Source organism: Nannospalax galili, unplaced genomic scaffold (genome assembly GCF_000622305.1).
Source record: "Nannospalax galili isolate Female #2095 unplaced genomic scaffold, S.galili_v1.0 scaffold1272, whole genome shotgun sequence".
NCBI lineage: Eukaryota > Metazoa > Chordata > Mammalia > Rodentia > Spalacidae > Nannospalax > Nannospalax galili.
The window spans coordinates 740,688-759,867 of NW_008332402.1; the positions used below are offsets into that span (position 1 = coordinate 740,688).

At 38.8% G+C, this 19,180-nt stretch overlaps 1 protein-coding gene across 4 annotated transcripts in view; it reads left to right on the plus strand.

The window, feature by feature from the left end:
- Ttc29 (tetratricopeptide repeat domain 29) overlaps positions 1-19,180 on the plus strand; it is a 227,248-nt gene that overhangs the window by 104,147 nt on the left and 103,921 nt on the right. For 3 of the 4 annotated variants that reach the window (XM_017796729.2, XM_029560809.1, XM_008827488.3), the window contains 2 exons: positions 2,686-2,777; positions 12,301-12,424. In XM_017796729.2, coding sequence (XP_017652218.1) covers positions 2,686-2,777; positions 12,301-12,424 — 216 coding nt within the window. Of the gene's footprint in view, positions 1-2,685; positions 2,778-12,300; positions 12,425-12,780; positions 12,902-19,180 lie in introns of those variants that run through there. The other variant, XM_029560810.1, reaches the window with a different exon arrangement.

Here is a 19,180-nt window from a genome sequence, read left to right on the forward strand (position 1 = left end):
CCTGTGGGGGAGAGGTAGGGGGGGAGAGGTGGAGAGAGGGGGAGAGAGAGAGAGAGAGAGAGAGAGAGAGAGAGAGAGAGAGAGAGAGAGAGAGAGAGAGAAAGGTTAGTGCTCATCTTAGGAGATCACATCTATCTCCATGAGGAAGCTATATAGTGGCCAGGGACAGAGGAAAGTGTCACTGTGTAAGCCCAGTCTATGCCCTGGAGAAACCTGCCTTGGGATATTTCTAATCCCCATAGCTGTATCAGTCCAAAGCCTGTACCAATAGGCTGTAAATGCTCTGAATATTGCAAGCAAGTCATGTTTGTAAGATTTCCTAGGATCCAGCATAGTGCCTGGGACATGGTGATAGCTTCTGCTGAAAAAAAAAAGAACTATTTTTGACATAAAATGTATTAATATTCAGCCTTTACTTTCAGATTTTAGAATATCTTCTGAAAAGATGTAGGCCAAAAAAAGGCTCTATAAAGTCTCTTCCTAAACGAAATATTTTTATACATCAGTGCAGTAAGGTCTGTTATAAATTCAGAAAATTCAGGGCTTCTGCCTTCCACCTACCTGAAGTCACATCAGGTTCAATCGGGAAATTGTCAGTTCTGTAGAGAGAATGAAAACAATATTATCTGGTTTATACATAGCTTCATTAAGAGAACTAAAAATAAAAATCAAGGTTAATAATCATGTATTATATTTCAAAATTGATAAAAGAAGGCTAGAGAGATGGCTCAGTGAGTAAAGGGCTTACTGTGCAAATGTGAGGTCCTGAGTTCAGATTCCCAGAACCCATGAGGTGGTTGTGTGCATCTGTAATCCTAGTACTTCTATGGCAGGATGGGAGCCAGAAGCAAGGGATCCTTGCAAGCACTTGGACCAGCTAAACTGGTGCATACAAGTGGAGATCAATAAGAGACCCTGTCTCAAATAAGGTGGAAGATGAGGAGTGAAACCTGAAGCCTGAGGTGGTCTTCTGACCACCACACATGCCATTTCATATGTACTCCCTCTCCCCACACACATGCACATAGAGATTTTAAAAGTGCTAAAAGAATACATTTGAACATTATTTTTGTTTGTTTGTTAGCATTCTGATCATAAGACAATAACAAGCTGAAGAAATGGCAGGTAGACTCTTTCTACAAGTATATGCAGACCAAACCATCACACTGCATCTTACAAATAAATGCAATCATTACTTGTCAATTAAAACTAATAAAAATTTCAAGAATAAAAACACTTTCAAGGGGCTGGAGAGATGGCTCAACAGTTAAGAACACTTGCTGGTCTTCCAAAGGACCCAGATTCTATTCCCAGCTCCCACATGCTGGCTAACAATAATCTGTAACTCCAGTTCCATGGAAATTCAACAACTCTTTTGACCTTCTCAGGCATTGGGTGACACAGGTGCACTTACACATATGCAGGCAATATACTCATACACATAAAATAAAGATAATAAAATATTTTTAAAACATTTTCAAAATGTATAACTTTGTAGGCTCAGCAAGAACTAAATCCTGGAGTTGATATGTGCCCACAGGTAAATCTTAGCATCAGGAGTCACTTCTAAACCATGTGAAACCTGCTGAGATCGCCATGTTCTCATTGAAACTGTTACTCAAATGTTAACTTTGAAGAAGTAAAGATGAACGGGACATGAAAGCAGGTGGGAGGAGAGGACATCTCTGTCCCGGGAAAGAGACCAACAGTGGGGAGGAGGTGGTGTAGGGATATGAATAAAAGAAATAGGAGGACAAAGAATAAAGATGAATGTCAATCCTGCCCTAGTGCTTAAACTGTCCATGCTGTCTAATTCAGGGGTACACGGGGCATTTGCTCACGCTGCCCCTGCTAGCTCACTCTCTCAAATGCCATCAAGGGATTTTCACTAATTCTTTTTTAGAAAATGTGCAAAGAGGATTCCCATAGGCATCTGTGGAGATTCCGGTGTCCTCATGTAATCGTTTGGTCACATAACAATAAAGGAAGAAAGAAAGGAGTTGGGGTTTGTGCATTTTTCTCCTCCTGACCATGGAAAGATAGGAAAAATAGAAAAGAAGAAAATTATAGCACACCAGTGATATCGGTGTTAAATTAAATTAAGATCATATGTTTGGCTGTGGTAGCTGTAATCTTTTGATTATTGAAGAGATTTTTGGTAATGAAGTACATTTGTAAGAAATATTTTTAGTGTGTACTCTGTGCTCATAGCACTGGAGACAAGCATCTAATGAAATGACAGATTTAGAAAGGACCTATCACCTCAATTCACTTTTTTTCAAAGAGCTATTTATAGAAAGAAAAGTGCTATTTAAACTACCAAAGCAGAACATTGTAATCTGCCTTATATTACCTTAGGTAATAGTTCCCATCCTTTAAAATAATGTTGTAAACCATTCAATTATTTATTCACACCTACATTATATAAATGGAAAGATTTGGAGAACTGGGGTGGTGCAAGAAAAAAATCATTTTTACAAAAGTAAGACCTCACTGTCACAGCTCAAAGAGATGGCCATGAAACAAGTCATACTGCAGATAAAAATAAACAAAGCCAGCATGAATTTTTAATAAGCAAAAAAAGGAGACATTAAGAAAACTACTAATTGTAATCTTTTCTGTTATGAATGAAGCATCCATGGATGTGGATGGACTACGTATTCATCACGTTCTTCTCCCTCTTAGGTGTTTCATAATTACAGTGGGATTGCCACAGACCTGAGTGATGATCTTAACCTGGGGAGAGCCTATGAGGCGATCGCCAAGGTCCTGCAGAGGTAAGTCAGCACACCTTTGTCCTGCTGTCACCGTGGAGTCACCCATCCGTGAAAGACTTAAATTGTTTGAGGTCTGTCGCTTTCCATTACTGCCTGCTTAAATTTTAAGCAGTGCCCTTCTTAAGTGACCCTTTCATTATAAGTTATTTTAAACCAAGGTGGTATCTAAAGAAGAGGTATCTAAAGTCTTCTTTGTCTAGTCCTCCTTTGTATTCATTTCTTTTTGGTTTTCTGTAAGTTTAGTGATGACCTTGAACAAGCCCAAGGAGGGGGGGAAATCAGGTCACATCTCACAGGTTAAGAAAACAGAGAGCCCAGTACTAGGTAGTACGCTTCAGTGGCTGTGGCTCGCCTAACCCTTCCTGGGCACTTCTTGAAGGGAAGTTTCCATTTAAGCCTCCCCTGTGCATCTTCCATTAAGACATCTCTCCTCTGAGCATACCTAGATAAAGAATTGGGCACCAAACTAATATTCACAACATTTCATTGAAAACAGAAAAGTTGGTTTAAAGAACACATGAACAGCTTTTGATACACAGGTTTTGATGGAAAAGTTCATGATTGCCCCTCACTATAGTGCAACCATTGTGTGCTCTAGTTAATAATTCATTATAGAACAGAATTATGATTTAAGCCACTAGCAATACAAAAAGTTACCAAAGTGAAGATCTTGGTTTTCAATGTTTTATCCAAAATATAGCCTGTTCATAATATTAGTAGTGTTGGTAGTAAATTCAAAATGTGGTAAATTCTAAATTCTTTACATTTATATCCCACGGTAAACATATATACAGGATGGTGCTGGGAAAGGTGGGATTGTTACTGAAAGGAATGCTTACATGCCTTATAAACTAAAAGTATAATCATTATGTAAGTATCATTGCTAAAAGAAAAATCAGTACTTAAAATACCAATACCAATGAAATGGAAGGTGTCCTATAAGATACCAATTAAAACTCAGTCATTTCTGGACAAATGTCTTAGGGGAAGACGTACTGAAGAAGCTAGTATAGACATTCACTGGTTAGGGAAGGGCCCAGCCAGAGGTAAAGAAGGCAAATAACCTGTAAGCGCTGTGCTCCCTCCAGATACACGTGGTAACTAGTCCCAGAAGACCAACCAAGCTAGATATTCAAAGTTCTACTTTCCAAATAACAACTAAAAGAGATTAGTTAAGTACTCAGTATCTGTTTGGAACTAGAAACCCTGTGTTCTAATGTCCAGTTCATGTTGATTACTAATTTTTTTGCCCCTGTCCTTACCACTGTTCCAAATCAGAAGAGAACAGTTGGATTCCTCGTCTTACTTTGCAGTGACAAGCCTGGCCTAGGCTTGAACAGTGATATCACTGTAATCCTTAACTTGTTTATCAAATAATTCTTATAAAGTGAAATTTCTATTGTAATCCACATAGCTAAAGAGGCGGAAGTCCAGAGGGAAATGTTTTCTTTTAAAAAAAAATTACTTGTTATTTTTATTTTATGTGTATGAGTGTATTGCCTGCATGTATGTGAGTGCACCCGTGTCATGCAATGCTTAAGGAGGTCAAAAGAGGGCGTCGCATTCCCTGGACCTGGAGTTATGGATGATTGTTAGCCCCCATGTGGGTAGTTCGATTTGCACCTGGGTCTTCTGCAAGAGCAGCCAGTGTTCTTAACTGCTGAGCCATCTCTCCAGCCCGGGAAATATTTTCTTTTGCAAACATTTACTGAGCCTTTGCTATGTCACAGGATAAATACTGCAATGGACTTTAGCTACTGGTGGTCTTTACACTTTTTTCTTTGAAACTCTGAGGTTGGCTTCAAATTATCTTCAACTGTTCACCATTTGTCTTATCTGGAGTATTTTCCTCATCTAACCATTCAAAGTTAAGGGGAAAGTTGAGTGATCATCTGATTAATTTTGGTAACACAAATAATCTAATGCTTGGAATCAGAAAGAATACAGGTGTACATGACAAACCAGGAAATGGAATGGGGTTTTCTTAGGAATGGAGATTCTCAGTTACCAAGGAAACAAATAATGGAGGAACCTGTCTTCTCGGGACTGGAGAATCACTAAAGTGCTTGCTATACAAGCATAAAGACCTGAGTTCAGATCAGGTCACACATGGTAGTATGTGCCTGTAATCCCAGTTCTGGAAATATGGAGACAGGAGGATCTTTGGAGCTTGCTAGCTAACTAATTTGATCAAATGGGTGAGCTCCACAATGGAGACCCTGTCTCAAAAAGTGAAGTGGAGAGTGACTGAGGAAGACACTGGCGTTTCTCTGCCCTGCACCTCCACAGAGAAGGTGTGTCTGAATTCTATCTTTATACCAAATAAAACTAATGCCACTCATAAAAGACCCCTTCTACTATGGTACAATAAAGCTGTCAATGGCAGACAAGGGGACTTAACTTATTAGGGTTATACAATGTACAGGGAGCACAGGGATGCTTGGGTCATAGGACAGAGTGTCCTGGGCCTTGAGCTTCCCAGGGCAGATCTACCATTTTGCAGCGCTGATACAAAGGAGTGTTTGGAGGAGCATAATCCTGCCACATTCTTCCAACATCTGTGCAAAACAATTCAATAATATGATATAGTAACATTTCTTAAATGTTCAAAACCAAAAATTCTGGACAAAGTATACGACAGCACCCTGAATCTTTAAGAGGCTTTGATTTAGATCAAGTTAATTTGATTAGATCTGTTAAACTGTCAAATCTTTTGATCAGTTTTAGAAACTATTGCCTTAAGCAGTTGATATTAACTTTAATGAGCATGTATGCACACACATGCAAACACACATGTACATATGTACTATCCCCTTGACAGTCCTCAACTGTTCTTTACAGCTTAGCATCAGCATGCAAGAACTAGAACACAGCCAAAATAGAGGAAATTATGATGGTGACAGCTGAGAAATAAATCAAGTTGTATGTGTGAAGCTTAGCATCCTCCCTAAATCTCTCCCCTAACATTCGAGATGGCACCAGTTTCGCTAATAGCAGCCATTTCTCTATAAACATGTTTTATCTCTTTAAAGGAAATGGAAGAGGATAGCCATGCCTAGGATAAGTGGGTGTCTACAGCCATCAGCTGAGTATGCATGAAAGGTGACTGAGCATTAAGGCTGGAAGATTCGAAAATGGTTATAAGAATTTATACTTAGCCTTCAATTGAAAAACACACCACATTGTCTCTAGACAGGATTTGGTGATGTGGAGTTGCCCTCTTGGTGATGCTCAACCACACCTGGTGTTACTTACTCAGGAAGGGTTTGTTTAATAGTGCATGTGTTTTCTTATTTTTGCTATTAGTCCGAATAGTATACACTGCACAAGGGTTTAAGCAGCAGAAAGAAAATGAGCATTTACAGTGTCATTTCTTCAGTATGGAGTCATCCTGAAGAAAAGAATTGATGTTCTGAAATTGCATTATGTCACCACTATCAAAGCCACCATTATGGTTCATAAAACAAAGAAAAAATGAGTTGAGAAATTACCAAGTCGATATTATTATTATGGAGACAAACAGTTCAAGGGTATACAGAGGGAGGAAAACCCTTAATCTTCCTTATGAAATGTATATATTTGTATATGCTCACTAAAGTAATTCCTTCACTGAAATGCCACAACTCCTCAGCATAATCCAGATGCCTACTTTAAAAAAAAACATAGAAAAAAAATCACAAAACTATGTTTGTGATACATTGGTCACAACTAATCCCTTTCTTGGTTTATTTCACACCAATTATGAATTTTCTCACAAATGAGTTAAATTATTTCCTAGAAAATTTTCCATAGTGAAGATCTTTAAATCAATCCCTACAAAGTTTCCAGTGTGAAAACAGCCTTTCTATTACAGCTGAAAATTAATTTCTTCTTGCTTGGGAGAAATGACATGCCCTAGTAATTTTCATATATTCTCTAAAATGGAACATCCAGGCTTCAAAGTGAAATTTGCTAAAAATGACCCCCAAAATACATCCGAAACGTTTCTATTAATTCACGGAATTAAGAATGGCCTTTTTACATTTTCTCCTGTCGCTGATCCCATTTCCCTTATTATTTTCATCCGTGGCCCACAAACTTGGTGGCACGATCAACAAACCCCTTGGCGGCTGCTTCATCTCTGCTCTATTTGATTTCTTCTCTCTGAGTAAATGATTAAGTTTTCATGCATTGGTTCAACCAAAATCTATGTTCACTCAACCACATCCTTTATTGATTACTTCTACCGCAAACAGTAGGCCAAGTGTGATATGCATAATTGGACAGTTGTCAGGGGATGTGGGTGTTAACGGTCCTGTTTTCCCAGTTGAAAACTGGAATTACCTTGATACACAAATATTCTACGCTGTTTCATTCCCATTCTTTGGACCGAAGAGTCCTGTTCCTCAGGATATATGTTTTTAACTCTCTAAGGTCTGGTTGAATGAATTTAATGATTATACCACATAATCTGCTGTTCAAGTTGCACCTGTGCACTGCATATAGAAAAACTGGCATTAATATTTGTCTAACATTTTAACCTTGTCCTTGAACTTATACAAGTAATCTGTAGCCTTTCTCCAGGAATAATAGTTGATTTTTTTTATTTTTATTTTTATTTTTTTTTTTGCTTTTCCAAGGAAAGACTAGCTTCTAAATCTCTGCTAACTTCCACATTTGGAAGCTTTCTAACCACTATCCATTGTTTATATTTTGGTAGCTATATTGATGTCCTGGCTCGCAATGGGACTGCACAGCCATTGAGTGGAATGTATAACTTATAATGCAAAGACTTTTTCTCTAGTGTTGTTTTAAAGCAAGTTCAAGATAATTTGGGATGCTTGGGAAATCTGTTGCTCCTCTGGGAGAAAAGAATAGTTCAAAACACCCAGTAATCATTGTACCTATACCACTTTATACCATTTTTGTTCACTGAACTTGTTTTTATGTTGTTGCTGTGTAGTTTTTTATTTAACTATCCTCAGCAGGCTAACCTAACCCAAATTGTACTTCCATCCAAAAATATATCAGCTTCTTAGGAGCATTAAACATAAATAAGTTTGGTAGATCTGTTTTAGGTAAATAACTATATCGAATTTTCCTTAAGGTTTTAAAGTGGTATGTGTGAAGGAGTCTCCTGTATTTATTTTTTGTGGGTGTTATAGTCCAGGAAAGATCTTGAAAAGTTAACATCAGTTTGATAAAACATTCTCTTTTTCTTTTTTTTTTTTTTTTTGAGATAGTATCTCCCTGTAGCCCCAGTTGACCAAGTAGACCTGACTTTTTTTTTTGAGATAGTATCTCCCTGTAGCCCCAGTTGACCAGTAGACCTGACTGGACTCTGTCTCACAAAGAACCACGTGTCTCTGCCTCCTATGTGCCGGGATTAGAGGCATGAGCCATGACACCTAGCTGATGAAATATTCTTAACCATAGAAATTTTATTATAATTTATATTTTATGTTTATTTGTCTTCTACTTATTGACATACACTTTACGTTCATTTTATTGGTATTTAAACACTTCATCCCTTTAGTACATTTTAGTTGTTGCACAAGATAAATGTTTAAATTAATATTTAAATATTTAAATTAAAATAGGTAGCGAACCTCTCCTTATGTTTTAAAACTCTCTAAACAGCATCACTTTTCTGGAGAACTGACTTATGCTCATTATGGAAGAGATTTTGATGTAAAAAATGTACATGGGGGCTGGAGAGATGACGCAGCAGTTAAGAGCATATACTGTTCTTGCAAAGGCCCGAGTTCATTTTCCAGCACCCTTATCAGGCGGCTCATAACTCCCTAGAACTCCAGTTCCAGAGGAATTCAATATCCAATTCTGGCCTCTGTAGGAATCTTTACATGCAAACATACACACACACACACACACACACACACACAAACACACACACACTTAAAAATAAAATAAAGCTTTTTAAAAAGAAAAATGTACATGGAATGGAATTATAAAAAGCAGTAACCATAGCTTCACATTTCAAATAATATGAAATTCAATTTTATTTCTGTTCTGTGGAGCATTATTCTACCAATAAGAAAAACATTCATGTATGTATATATCTGAAAGTACCTGAACGTGTGAGCCAGCTCTTGGCTCTTGCCCCGTAGAAAACTGATACCAGGCCTTCAGATGTGTTGGGCAGAGCATTCAGTAGAATTGAAGTCTTCAGTTCTTTGCATGGTAGAAGTTTCCACAATGACTGCTCAGCTACACTGACTTTCCCTCTCAGCTCATGGTAGATGGTCTCCAGCAGAGCTGTGGACACTGTAGCCTTTCACTTCACTGACTGCCATTGTTGTATCCTTACCATGTACCCAGCTATTCATGTATACAGTTTTTCATCTCCAAACTATTTGAGGTCATTTTTAAAATGAGGAGATAGACATTTCCTCCAGGTTTATAACTTTAGGATTATCAAAACTACTCATCTAACCAAGCATGGCAGTGCACAACTTTAATCCCAGCACTCACAAGGCAGAGGCAGGAGGAGCCTTGTGAGATCAAAGCCAGCTTGATCTACATAGTGAGTTCCAAGCCATCTGTGGCTACCAGGAGATCCTGTCTCAAAAAGATGAAAAAAATTTTTCATCTAAGAGAACAAATGAGAATTCACACCTAGTTCTTTCCAATGGCCACCATAACCCACGATGACTTTAAAGTCACATCTTCTTTACAAACATACCATTTTATGAAAATGAATCTTATCATCCAGATCCTGAGCGATTATGCGAGTTGATGACCTTTTCCTCCCATGGCCTGTTCCAAATCAGTTCCCACTAACGTGCTTTCTGACATACTCCTGTTTCACATTCTTTTGAACAGCCCCAGCAACAGCACCTCATGGTAGATTTGGAGATAGATTTTGTCTTTTGAAACAACCAAAAACTTTGGAGTCACACTTTAAAAATGAGATAGAGAGAGAGAGAGAGAGAATCTTTCTACATACAACCCTAACCCTACTTTGGGATAAAATTCACTAACTTAGAACCGACTTTTGTCTAATATTTTATTTATTATTTTTTATGTGTATGATTGTTTTGCCCACATGTATGTAATTGCACCCGTGTCATGGAAAGCTTACAGAGCTTCAATTCCCTTGGAACTGAAGTTATGGTTGTTAGCCTCCATGTGGGTGCTGGAAATCAAACTGGGGTCCTCTGGAAGAACTGCAAGTATTCTTAACCACTGAGCCATCCCTCCAGTCCCTTATAAACATTTTTAACATTAGACTAGAAAGGCTTTGGTTAAGCTCCATAAATGCCATCGTCCTCAGAGTAGATATCATCTGTGTGGAAGGAATTGTCTTCCTTTCCATGCTAAGAACCTCTTGGGAAAATGCAAAGGCAGATGGAAAACCAGGGCCCCCAAATAGAGATCTGCCAGACATGGAAAAAGGGCAGGTCAGACATGGTCTATGAGACACGCAGAGTAAGCACTTACTTAAGAGATGACCAAGGTCCTGGACGGAACTGCAGCAACTGCCAATGTAGGGCTCAGTTTCAGGGCAAGATCCAGAAACAAATGAAAGACAGAGGTGAGGGAGGGGTGAAGACTGGTGGAGGTACAGGACACTGACAGACACAGACTTGGAGAAAGAATCCAGGTGTAGGTAACAGCACTGATCCCAGCCTCCGGATTGAGGGCCTGGGTGACAGTGAAGGAAGAAGGTATCGGTGACCTGCAGCTTGGCAAGTGGATTAATCATTACAGACTGCTCAAAAGTCAAGGACGTCCTCCTCAGTGTGCAGTGCATTTTCCTAATTTATGTGAATCGAGGTCACTAATGTTCTCACTAGATTTGGTTCAAAATTCCTTCAATCTGCCATTTAAGACCAAATTTACCTTTCAATTACTAGACTGGCTGGTATGAAGACAACAACATGAATGTGCCGAGCCAAGTGGTTTGAACAGTTCACCGTGTCTATCACAGTCGATGCTACACTGATTTATACATTCATCTTACCAAGTCAGCTGCAGAACTCTTTAGTGCTAGGAAAGAAGCATTAGGGTGTCTGCTAGGCTTGTAAAGTTTCTTGGATTCAGTTTGTTTGTCTGTCTGTTTGTTTGTTTGTTTGTTTGTTTTGAGACAGGGTCTCCAGACTCTCAAGACAACGTGGAATGCACTATGAAGCCAAGAATGGCCTTGAACTTCTGGTCCTCCTGCCTCTACCTCTCAAGTGCTAGGATGACAGGCCTGTTCCACACAGTTTGTTTGATACTGGGGAATGAACCTGGGATTTTGTGCACACGATGCAGACACTCTACCAACTGAGCTGCATCCCCAACCCATGAAGTTTGTTCCTACTACTGAAATTAATTAGTCATGAACCCCAAACATCCCCATGGCTAAATTCTCCCAGTTTACCTTGCTGTTCATCTTCAATGTGTGCTATGTATGTCCCTTCTACAGCTTTCATTCATTCCTTCCTTCAAGGTGTCTAAATGCCTGGTATATGCTATGCACTTTGCTTAAAAGTATGTCTTTTTGAGTATTTTGCCGGAATATATAATATGCTGCTTGTGACTTCAGTGACACCTAAGATTTTGCTACTGAGCAAAGCTTGTAAGAACAGCATTTATTTTTTATACACCTTTTTAAAGTTTCATAAAGAGAGTTATTGAGGCCAGGCGTGGTGGCACATGCCTTTAACTCCAACACTCAGGAGGTAGAGACAGGCAGATCTCTGTGACTTCAAGGCCAGCCTAGTTAACATAGTGAGTTCCAGGCCAGTCAAGGATACATAGTAAGACCCTGTCTAATGAAGAAAACAGAGAAAGACCTATTGAGACAATGCATACATCATACAATGAATTCTTTTACATTTTACAGTTCAGTGGCTTTAGTATATTTACAGAACTGTACAACCATGATCACCATCTATGTCGGGACCTTCCCATCACCCTAAAATGAAACCCTGTCTGGATTATTAGGACTCTTCATTCCCCTCACTCAGTCTCTTTCCGTCTCTGGATTTGCTTGTTCTTCATGTGTGTAAAATGAATCACACAATATATGATCTTCTGTGTCTAACTTCTTTCTCAGTGTTTCCAAATTTCATCCATGTTTTAACATGTGTCAACACTTTCCATGATTGAATAATATTCCATTGTATGGACATACCACCGTTTGATTAATTCATGAACTGAATTAATTACTGTTGCTGTGAACGTGAATTTTTGTGTGGACATGTGTGGTGTGACTTATGGTTGTATGTTTTGGAGTAGAATTTCTGGGTTATATGTTGTGTCTATATTAAGGGTTTGGAGGAACTGCCAAATTATTTCCTAAAGCAGCTGTGCCATTTTACACTCACATTCACAATCCTTGAGGCTTTAAAACTTTGAGTTTTAACACAGTGAATTTTCCAACAAGGACAAGCCACGTGTCTGTTAATGCATATTATTACTTCGAATCTGATTTTCCTGATAAACACCTTGGATTTTCCATAGCAAAGACACAAATCTCCTATTCACAGCAACATTGAGATGACATGCTGATGGTTTCCCGTTTTATTTATTCTAGCCAAGGAGAAATGACAGAAGCAATTAAATACTTGGAGAAAGTTGTGAAAATTGCAAGAAACAACTTCAAAAGCCTGGATGTAATAAGAGCATGCACAATGCTTGGCGACATCTACAACCGGAAGGTAAGCATGTGGCTTCTTGGGGACACTTGCAGGCTTTCAGGTCTGCTCTTGGATGCTCCCATCATACAGGATAATGTGTAGAGTGGCCCAGATTACAGGGTGTAAGGCAGGCACAAGGCAAGGATGGGACTGGGAATGCTTCTTAGAACCCTTATCTGCCGGTCTGCCTCGAGGGCACGGGTTCACACGCTTCAGATGCTGGTTCATGTCTGCCAGTCAGGATTCCAAGTGACTGGATTTGAGGGGAAACGAAAAGATTTAAACATAAAAGAACTCCATGAAAACTGTTGGCACCTTATTGGTTTATGCCTGGCATTCCTCCTGTCTGCCTAAATTCTTGTCTCTTTTTAACCCAGGTGGGATGTTCCCCATTAAGCCCCACCCAGGAGAAGAAACGATAATCCCAAGAGTGAATACACAGGAAATTCAGAGTGAGGCTTTCACAGCCTCCCAGGAAACATGATTAGTAAAATGCACTGACTGTAATACCACTTTTAGCTTCTGCTGCCCAGGGTCTCCTTTAGACGTTGTATGAAAAAGACTTTTTCTCTGGTTATAATTGCTGTTTTGATCATGAATCTGATTCATCATTTTTTAGGGTAATTATATTCTCCAACTGTGTTCACACACTCTGTGTTAATCTGAGTATGCAGTGATTAAAAGCACTAACGTGGAAACCCACTGCTTGGGTGACAAGCCCAGCTCTTTCACGTATAAGATCTGGGACCTAGGCAAGTTATTTACACTTTTACATGCTTCGATTTTCTCATTTCTAAGGGTTATTGTAATTAAATTAATGTGAGAGCAGAAGGGGGACTATTTGGGAGAAGGGAGAAGAGAGAGGGGAGACAAAGGAAAGGGCGTAGGGAGCTCAAACAAGGGCCAGTGACAGAAGTGTATGAAAGTGCCATAATGAAGCCTACTACTTTGTACACGAACCAAAACATTGATTTAAAAATAAACACTGGGCTGGGGAAATGGCTGAATCATTAAATTGTCTGTTGAGCAAACATGAGGACCTGACTCAGATTCCCAGAACCTATGAAAAAATACGTTAGGTGTGATAGAGCAGTGCCCATGCTGGGAGGCTGGGATGGTGGGTCCCTGGAGCTAATTGACCAGGCAGCCTAGCCCAATCAATGAGCTCCAGGTTCAGTGAAAGAGCCTGAATCTAAAAGATTAAGTGGAAGGCGACACATGAATGGACATGCAACATTGACCTCTGGCCTCCACACACGTGTACAAACACATAAATGCACACCGGCACCCTTATCTTCCCTTAAATACTGCTCCTCTACCAAATTTACACTCCCCAAATCCTGACCTCACCTTAGACTCTAGCCCTGTACAACCCACTGCTCACTCCAAGAGCGTCTTTGTAGACACTTCAAACAACACAGTTCTACCCTCTCACCCATTCCTTGTTGGTTTTTATTGTTTTATTCCCCCGCCTAGAAGCAAATCTGATGCATACATAGTTGGGACGTAAAAACATGTCAGTTCATTGAGCTAATTTTGTAACCAACTTCATACCACTTGAGAATAGCATTCTCTCACTTTTGAAATTCCAAACTTCAGTATTTTTTTCTTTTTCCACCTCAAATTGAGTCTTATTCATTTGATTATTTAGCCCTATTTTTCCCATAACAGATTTTTGGATATATTTTATTAATATATTTGATAGATACAATTTCAATATAACTCGAGGGTTTTCTTTCACTTTTTAATTGATCTTTTTACATTTCATACATTTCCCACTCAAATCCAGACCCCCTCTTCATCTATGCCTCTCCCTCTCCTCCTCCCACCGAACCCTAAGCACTCTGCCATACATGCTGAGTCCTAGTCGTTCAGATGTTTGTACCCAAATGTCCTTCAGTGTAAAGGCATCCACTGGAGCCCATCCAGTGGTCATATGTAAGTCATTCATACAGTATTTTATCACTGGAAAACCTGTCCTGAGTCCCTAAAAGCAAACCTAATATTGCTGCCCCTCACTAGTCCTGTACCCACTAGACCTACTTCAAACCAGCACGTTGCCTCATTTCTGCCTTCATATCGCTCACCTCATGTGTTTGAGTTGTATTCTTAGCAATACGTCCAAGATATGACATTATTATAAGACAAAAGTTATAGGGCAGAACTTTTATTTTGGAAAAATACTGGAATTAGCACTCTGTCATTGATAGAATTTTCATAATTAAAATGACTGCATCTTAAAAATAATCTTTATCTGAATTAACCTTTTATCATAGAATCAGAGGATGGGCCACCCATTCCACTTTCTAGATGTGATGTTTGTTTGTTTGTTTGTTTGTTTGTTTGTTTGTTTTGAGACAGTCTTTCTGTAGTCCCAGCTGGCCTGGAACTCACTATGTAGACCAAACTGGAGTCACAAATTACTACCTGCCTCTGTCTCCCAAGTACTGGGATTAAAAGCATGGTCTATCATGCCTGGCTTAAAATGTGATCTTTTGATACAATGCTAATTGAAAATATATAATTATTCTATATTTTATATATTGTATATAATATAAAGTGGTCAAATGAGATTGTTTTAGGGGAGATAATTAAGAATTTACCCTTTGTGAGATTTTTCATTCTTTAATAAGATCAGAAAATAGTCACAGTTAAAAGAATGATAATTTCTATATTAAAATAGTAGAAAAGAGCCAGTGAGATGGCTCAATGTAAAACCACTTGCAACATAAGCCTGATAACCTGAGTTCAAACCCCAGAACCCACTGTGAAAGGAGAGAACAGACTCCCAGAAGTTGTTCTCTGACCTCCTTATGCATGTTGTGGCACATGGGTCCTCACGCTCACACATACACACATCATACACACACAGAAGAAAACTCTAAGTGCTGAGGAAAACGCCCTTTTATTTTGAGAGTTCTCATTAGATAAAGTTAAGATTTAGACTTGAAGAAGGATCAGGTAAGAATCAGAATAATACATGAAAATTCCGTTACATGCTTTGTTTCAAGGTCTGCAATGTCCCTGAGCTATCATTCTGGAATAATCTATTAAATGTTTGTCAGGAATTTTTATAGCATTAGGTGGAGTTTTCTAATCCTCTCATGAATGGATTAATGCATTTAAAAATCTGCTGCACAATCTCAAGCTTATATTTAAAATTGTCAGAACTGATTTCTAGAATCATTCAAATTTTATACTAGAATATTCTGTTACTTGATAACAAAGGTGAACTATAGCCAGTTGAACAAAAATTTAGATTAGATTTAGATAATAAGCATTTAAAAATTAAAATACAGTAAGGAAAGCTTATCCCCAAAAAGGTATGTATAAAATGTTTGCATCTGAGAAGAATTAATATTTACATGACAGTGTTTTAGACAAATGTTCATTGATGCTAGTTCTGTGTCAGGTGCATGTGAGCCTAAAGATGGAATATTAGGCCCAATTTGGGGTGAGGCAATTATCTAATGATAATGCTTCTACTTTAGGGAGAGAAAGCACTTTTGTTAAGCAAAGTCTAATCGCCATTTTAGTCCTCACTCTCTCTAAGAACACACACACCAGCCTATTCACGCTTTTTTTTTTCATCTTTTTTTTTTTTTTTTTTTTTTTTTTTTGAGGAAAGGGTCTCCTTGTAGCCCCAGCTGTCCTGGAACTCACTATGTAGACCAGGCTGGCCTCAAACTCACAAAGATCTGCCTGCTTCTGCCTCCCAAGTGCTGGGATTAAAGGCATGCGCCACCACGCCTGGCCCCAAATTCAAACTTTTACCTAAATTAATAAACAAAGCTAAGGCTCAGGAATACAACTAGCAATCAGATGCTTATGTTTCTGTTTCATTAAAAAGGCTATGTTGGAGCAAATAGTGATTCTTCATGTAATTTATCCCATTACATGGCATCTATCAGGACAATATCTATTTTCAACATCCTTAATATTTGTAGTTATTCTCTGTGATATTTAATTGAATACAAATGTCACTTTTGATGTGGTTTTAATCAAGTAATCTTTCTTCATTACAAATTCTATGTTTTTCAATATTAGTAAGAGAGAGAAATGTTCACCTCAACAAACAATAATTATTACTGATACAATGTAGAGGGACTCTACTTAAATTAGCAAATGTGGTAGAAGGAATCTCCGAATAGAGGGTCCACTTCGGCTGTCTTTGTGGGAATAGGACATACAGTGTTTCATGTGATGCCTGTGTAACCCCCTCCTCACCCTGCCAGCAGCTGCCTTGTTCAATCAGTGTGGCCACCATCTGAACTCCACCATTACACAGAGGGTCATGGAGTGGAGCCTGCATGTCATCTGTGCTTGTACAAATATGCATTTGTAGTCTGCTAATGCCAGTTTCCTTCACAAAATATGAAGACGACATGAAATTTTACTGAAAAACATTCTCTCCTGTAAACATTTCTTAAGAAACGTTTTAAGAATTCATTTCTGCTCATTTCCCTCTGCTTCCCTGGGCCTGCACCACCTGACAGCCACTCTCTGGGTAAGTCCACCATGCCCTCCGCACCTTGACTCCCACAGCCTCAATCAACCTCCCATCTCCCCCACCTGTCTCTCATCCTAGCCTGGGTCCTGTCCCATTCCTTGTCTTGGTGACCCAAACAGCTGGGGAACCACCAATGCTTCCTTTGCATCCAGACCAACACAGTTCCTCAGTGCAGTCCCCAGGAGCCCTTGGGGCCTTCTTCCCGCCCCCCCCCTTTGCATCTCTGAGTATCACAGCTATCAGCTGTGCTAGACCAGCATCTTTTCTGCATCTTTCCTGGGCCCAGCTCCCAGGCCAGTCCAACCCCCAAATTCCTGAGGCCAAAATCGTTCCTGGAGGAATCCAGACCTTAGGAAAAGCCTGAGAGCATCTGATCCTCATCTACTTGGGCCTCTGTGGGAACAATTGAAGACAAAAGCAATCTGGCCACTCCAATATAAAGTCAAAAGAGAGAACCAGAAGCTTAGAGGAACCAGCTTTTCATGCCCAAAAAGTAAACCACAAAGGCACATAAAGTTTACAAAAAGAAGCAGACTTAAACTTGAAGACTTGAGTCTCACACAAGAATCAGAAACTACAAAAGAAATTCACATGTCAAAATCACAGAGAAAAAATAATAACATGAAAAACCAAAATAACATATCTGCACCAGATACTAATAATCCTCTAGAGGAGTACAATGAGAACCCCCTAGAGATAATGCAGGACATGGAACTCAAAAGAACAGTTATAAACATGATAAAAGAATTCAGTGAATTTAAAGAACACACAAATGAATCAAAGAACTGAAGGAAGATAGGGATAAACTTCTGAATGAATTCAGAAGAGAGTTAGAAACATTGAAGAATATTCAGGCTGAATTGAAGAAGGAAGTGAAACATTCAGTAAGCAGGAGAAAGCCTCACCAATAGGATGAATGAAATGGAAAACAGAATATCAAGACTAGAAGATAAAGTGAATGAACTAGACCACTCAAGCAGAGTATGAAAAATTTAAGAAAGCACACGAATGGAATATGCAGGAATTGTGTGACACCATAAAAAGACCAAACTTATGAATCATAAGCATACAGGAAGGAGAAGAATCCCAAGATAATGGCATGGACCAGCTCTTCAACAGAATCATAGAAGAAAATTTCCCAAAATTAAAGAAAGACATGCCCATACAAATACAAGAAGCATATAGAACACCAAACAGACAAGACCAGAAAAGAAACTCTCCATGGAACATCATAGTAAAACCACTAAGCATACAGAACACAGAGATAATACTGAAAGCTGCAAAAGAGAAACAACAAGTCACATATAAAGGAAAACCCACTAGGATTACAGCTGACTTTTCTGTGCCAGAAGAACCTGGACCAAAGTACTTCTAGTTTTAAATGACCACAAATGCCAACCCAGATTACTATACCCAGCCAAAATGTCATATTATAGTCGGAAGGGAAAGAAAAATCTTCCATCACATAAATAGGCTGAAGGAATTCATGTCCACAAAACCAGCCCTTCAGAGAGTTCTAGAAGCAATACAAAGAGCTAAAGAAAGGAATGACTATACCCAAGGGGTTGCAGAAAGAAATTCAATGAAGGTATAACTGTGGAAAAGTACAGCTATATCAAGAATGTAGACATAAATAAAAATGACAGGATTCAATACACATCCTTTATTAATAACTTTAAATATTAACGGACTGAACTTCCCAGTCAAAAAACACAGACTAGGTGAATGGATTAAGAAATAAAACCCATCTTTTTGTTGTCTGCAAGAAACTCATCTTACTTTCAAGGACAGGCACTACCTTAAGACAAAAGGCTGAAAAAAAAAATACACCAAGCGAATGGTACTAAGAAAAAAGCAGGCATAGCAATTCTAATATCTGGCAAAATAGACTTTAAAACTAATCAGAAGAGACAAAGAAGGCCACTTAATTCTGATCAAAGGAACAATAAACCAAGAAGATATTACACAGGAACAATAAATCAAGCAGATACTACTATCATGAACATATATTCACCAAACTCTGGTGTACCCAACTTCATAAAAACAATACTACAGGACTTTAAGACCCAGATTAATTCCAACTCATTAATAGTAGGGGACTTCAATACACCACTGTCTCCATTAGATAGGTCAACAGGGCAGAGAGTTAACAGAGAGACATCTGGATTAAACAATACCATATATCAAATGGACCTAACAGGCATCTACCAAATATCCCACCCAAGGACAAAAGGACATACTTTCTACTCAGCACCCCATGGAACCTT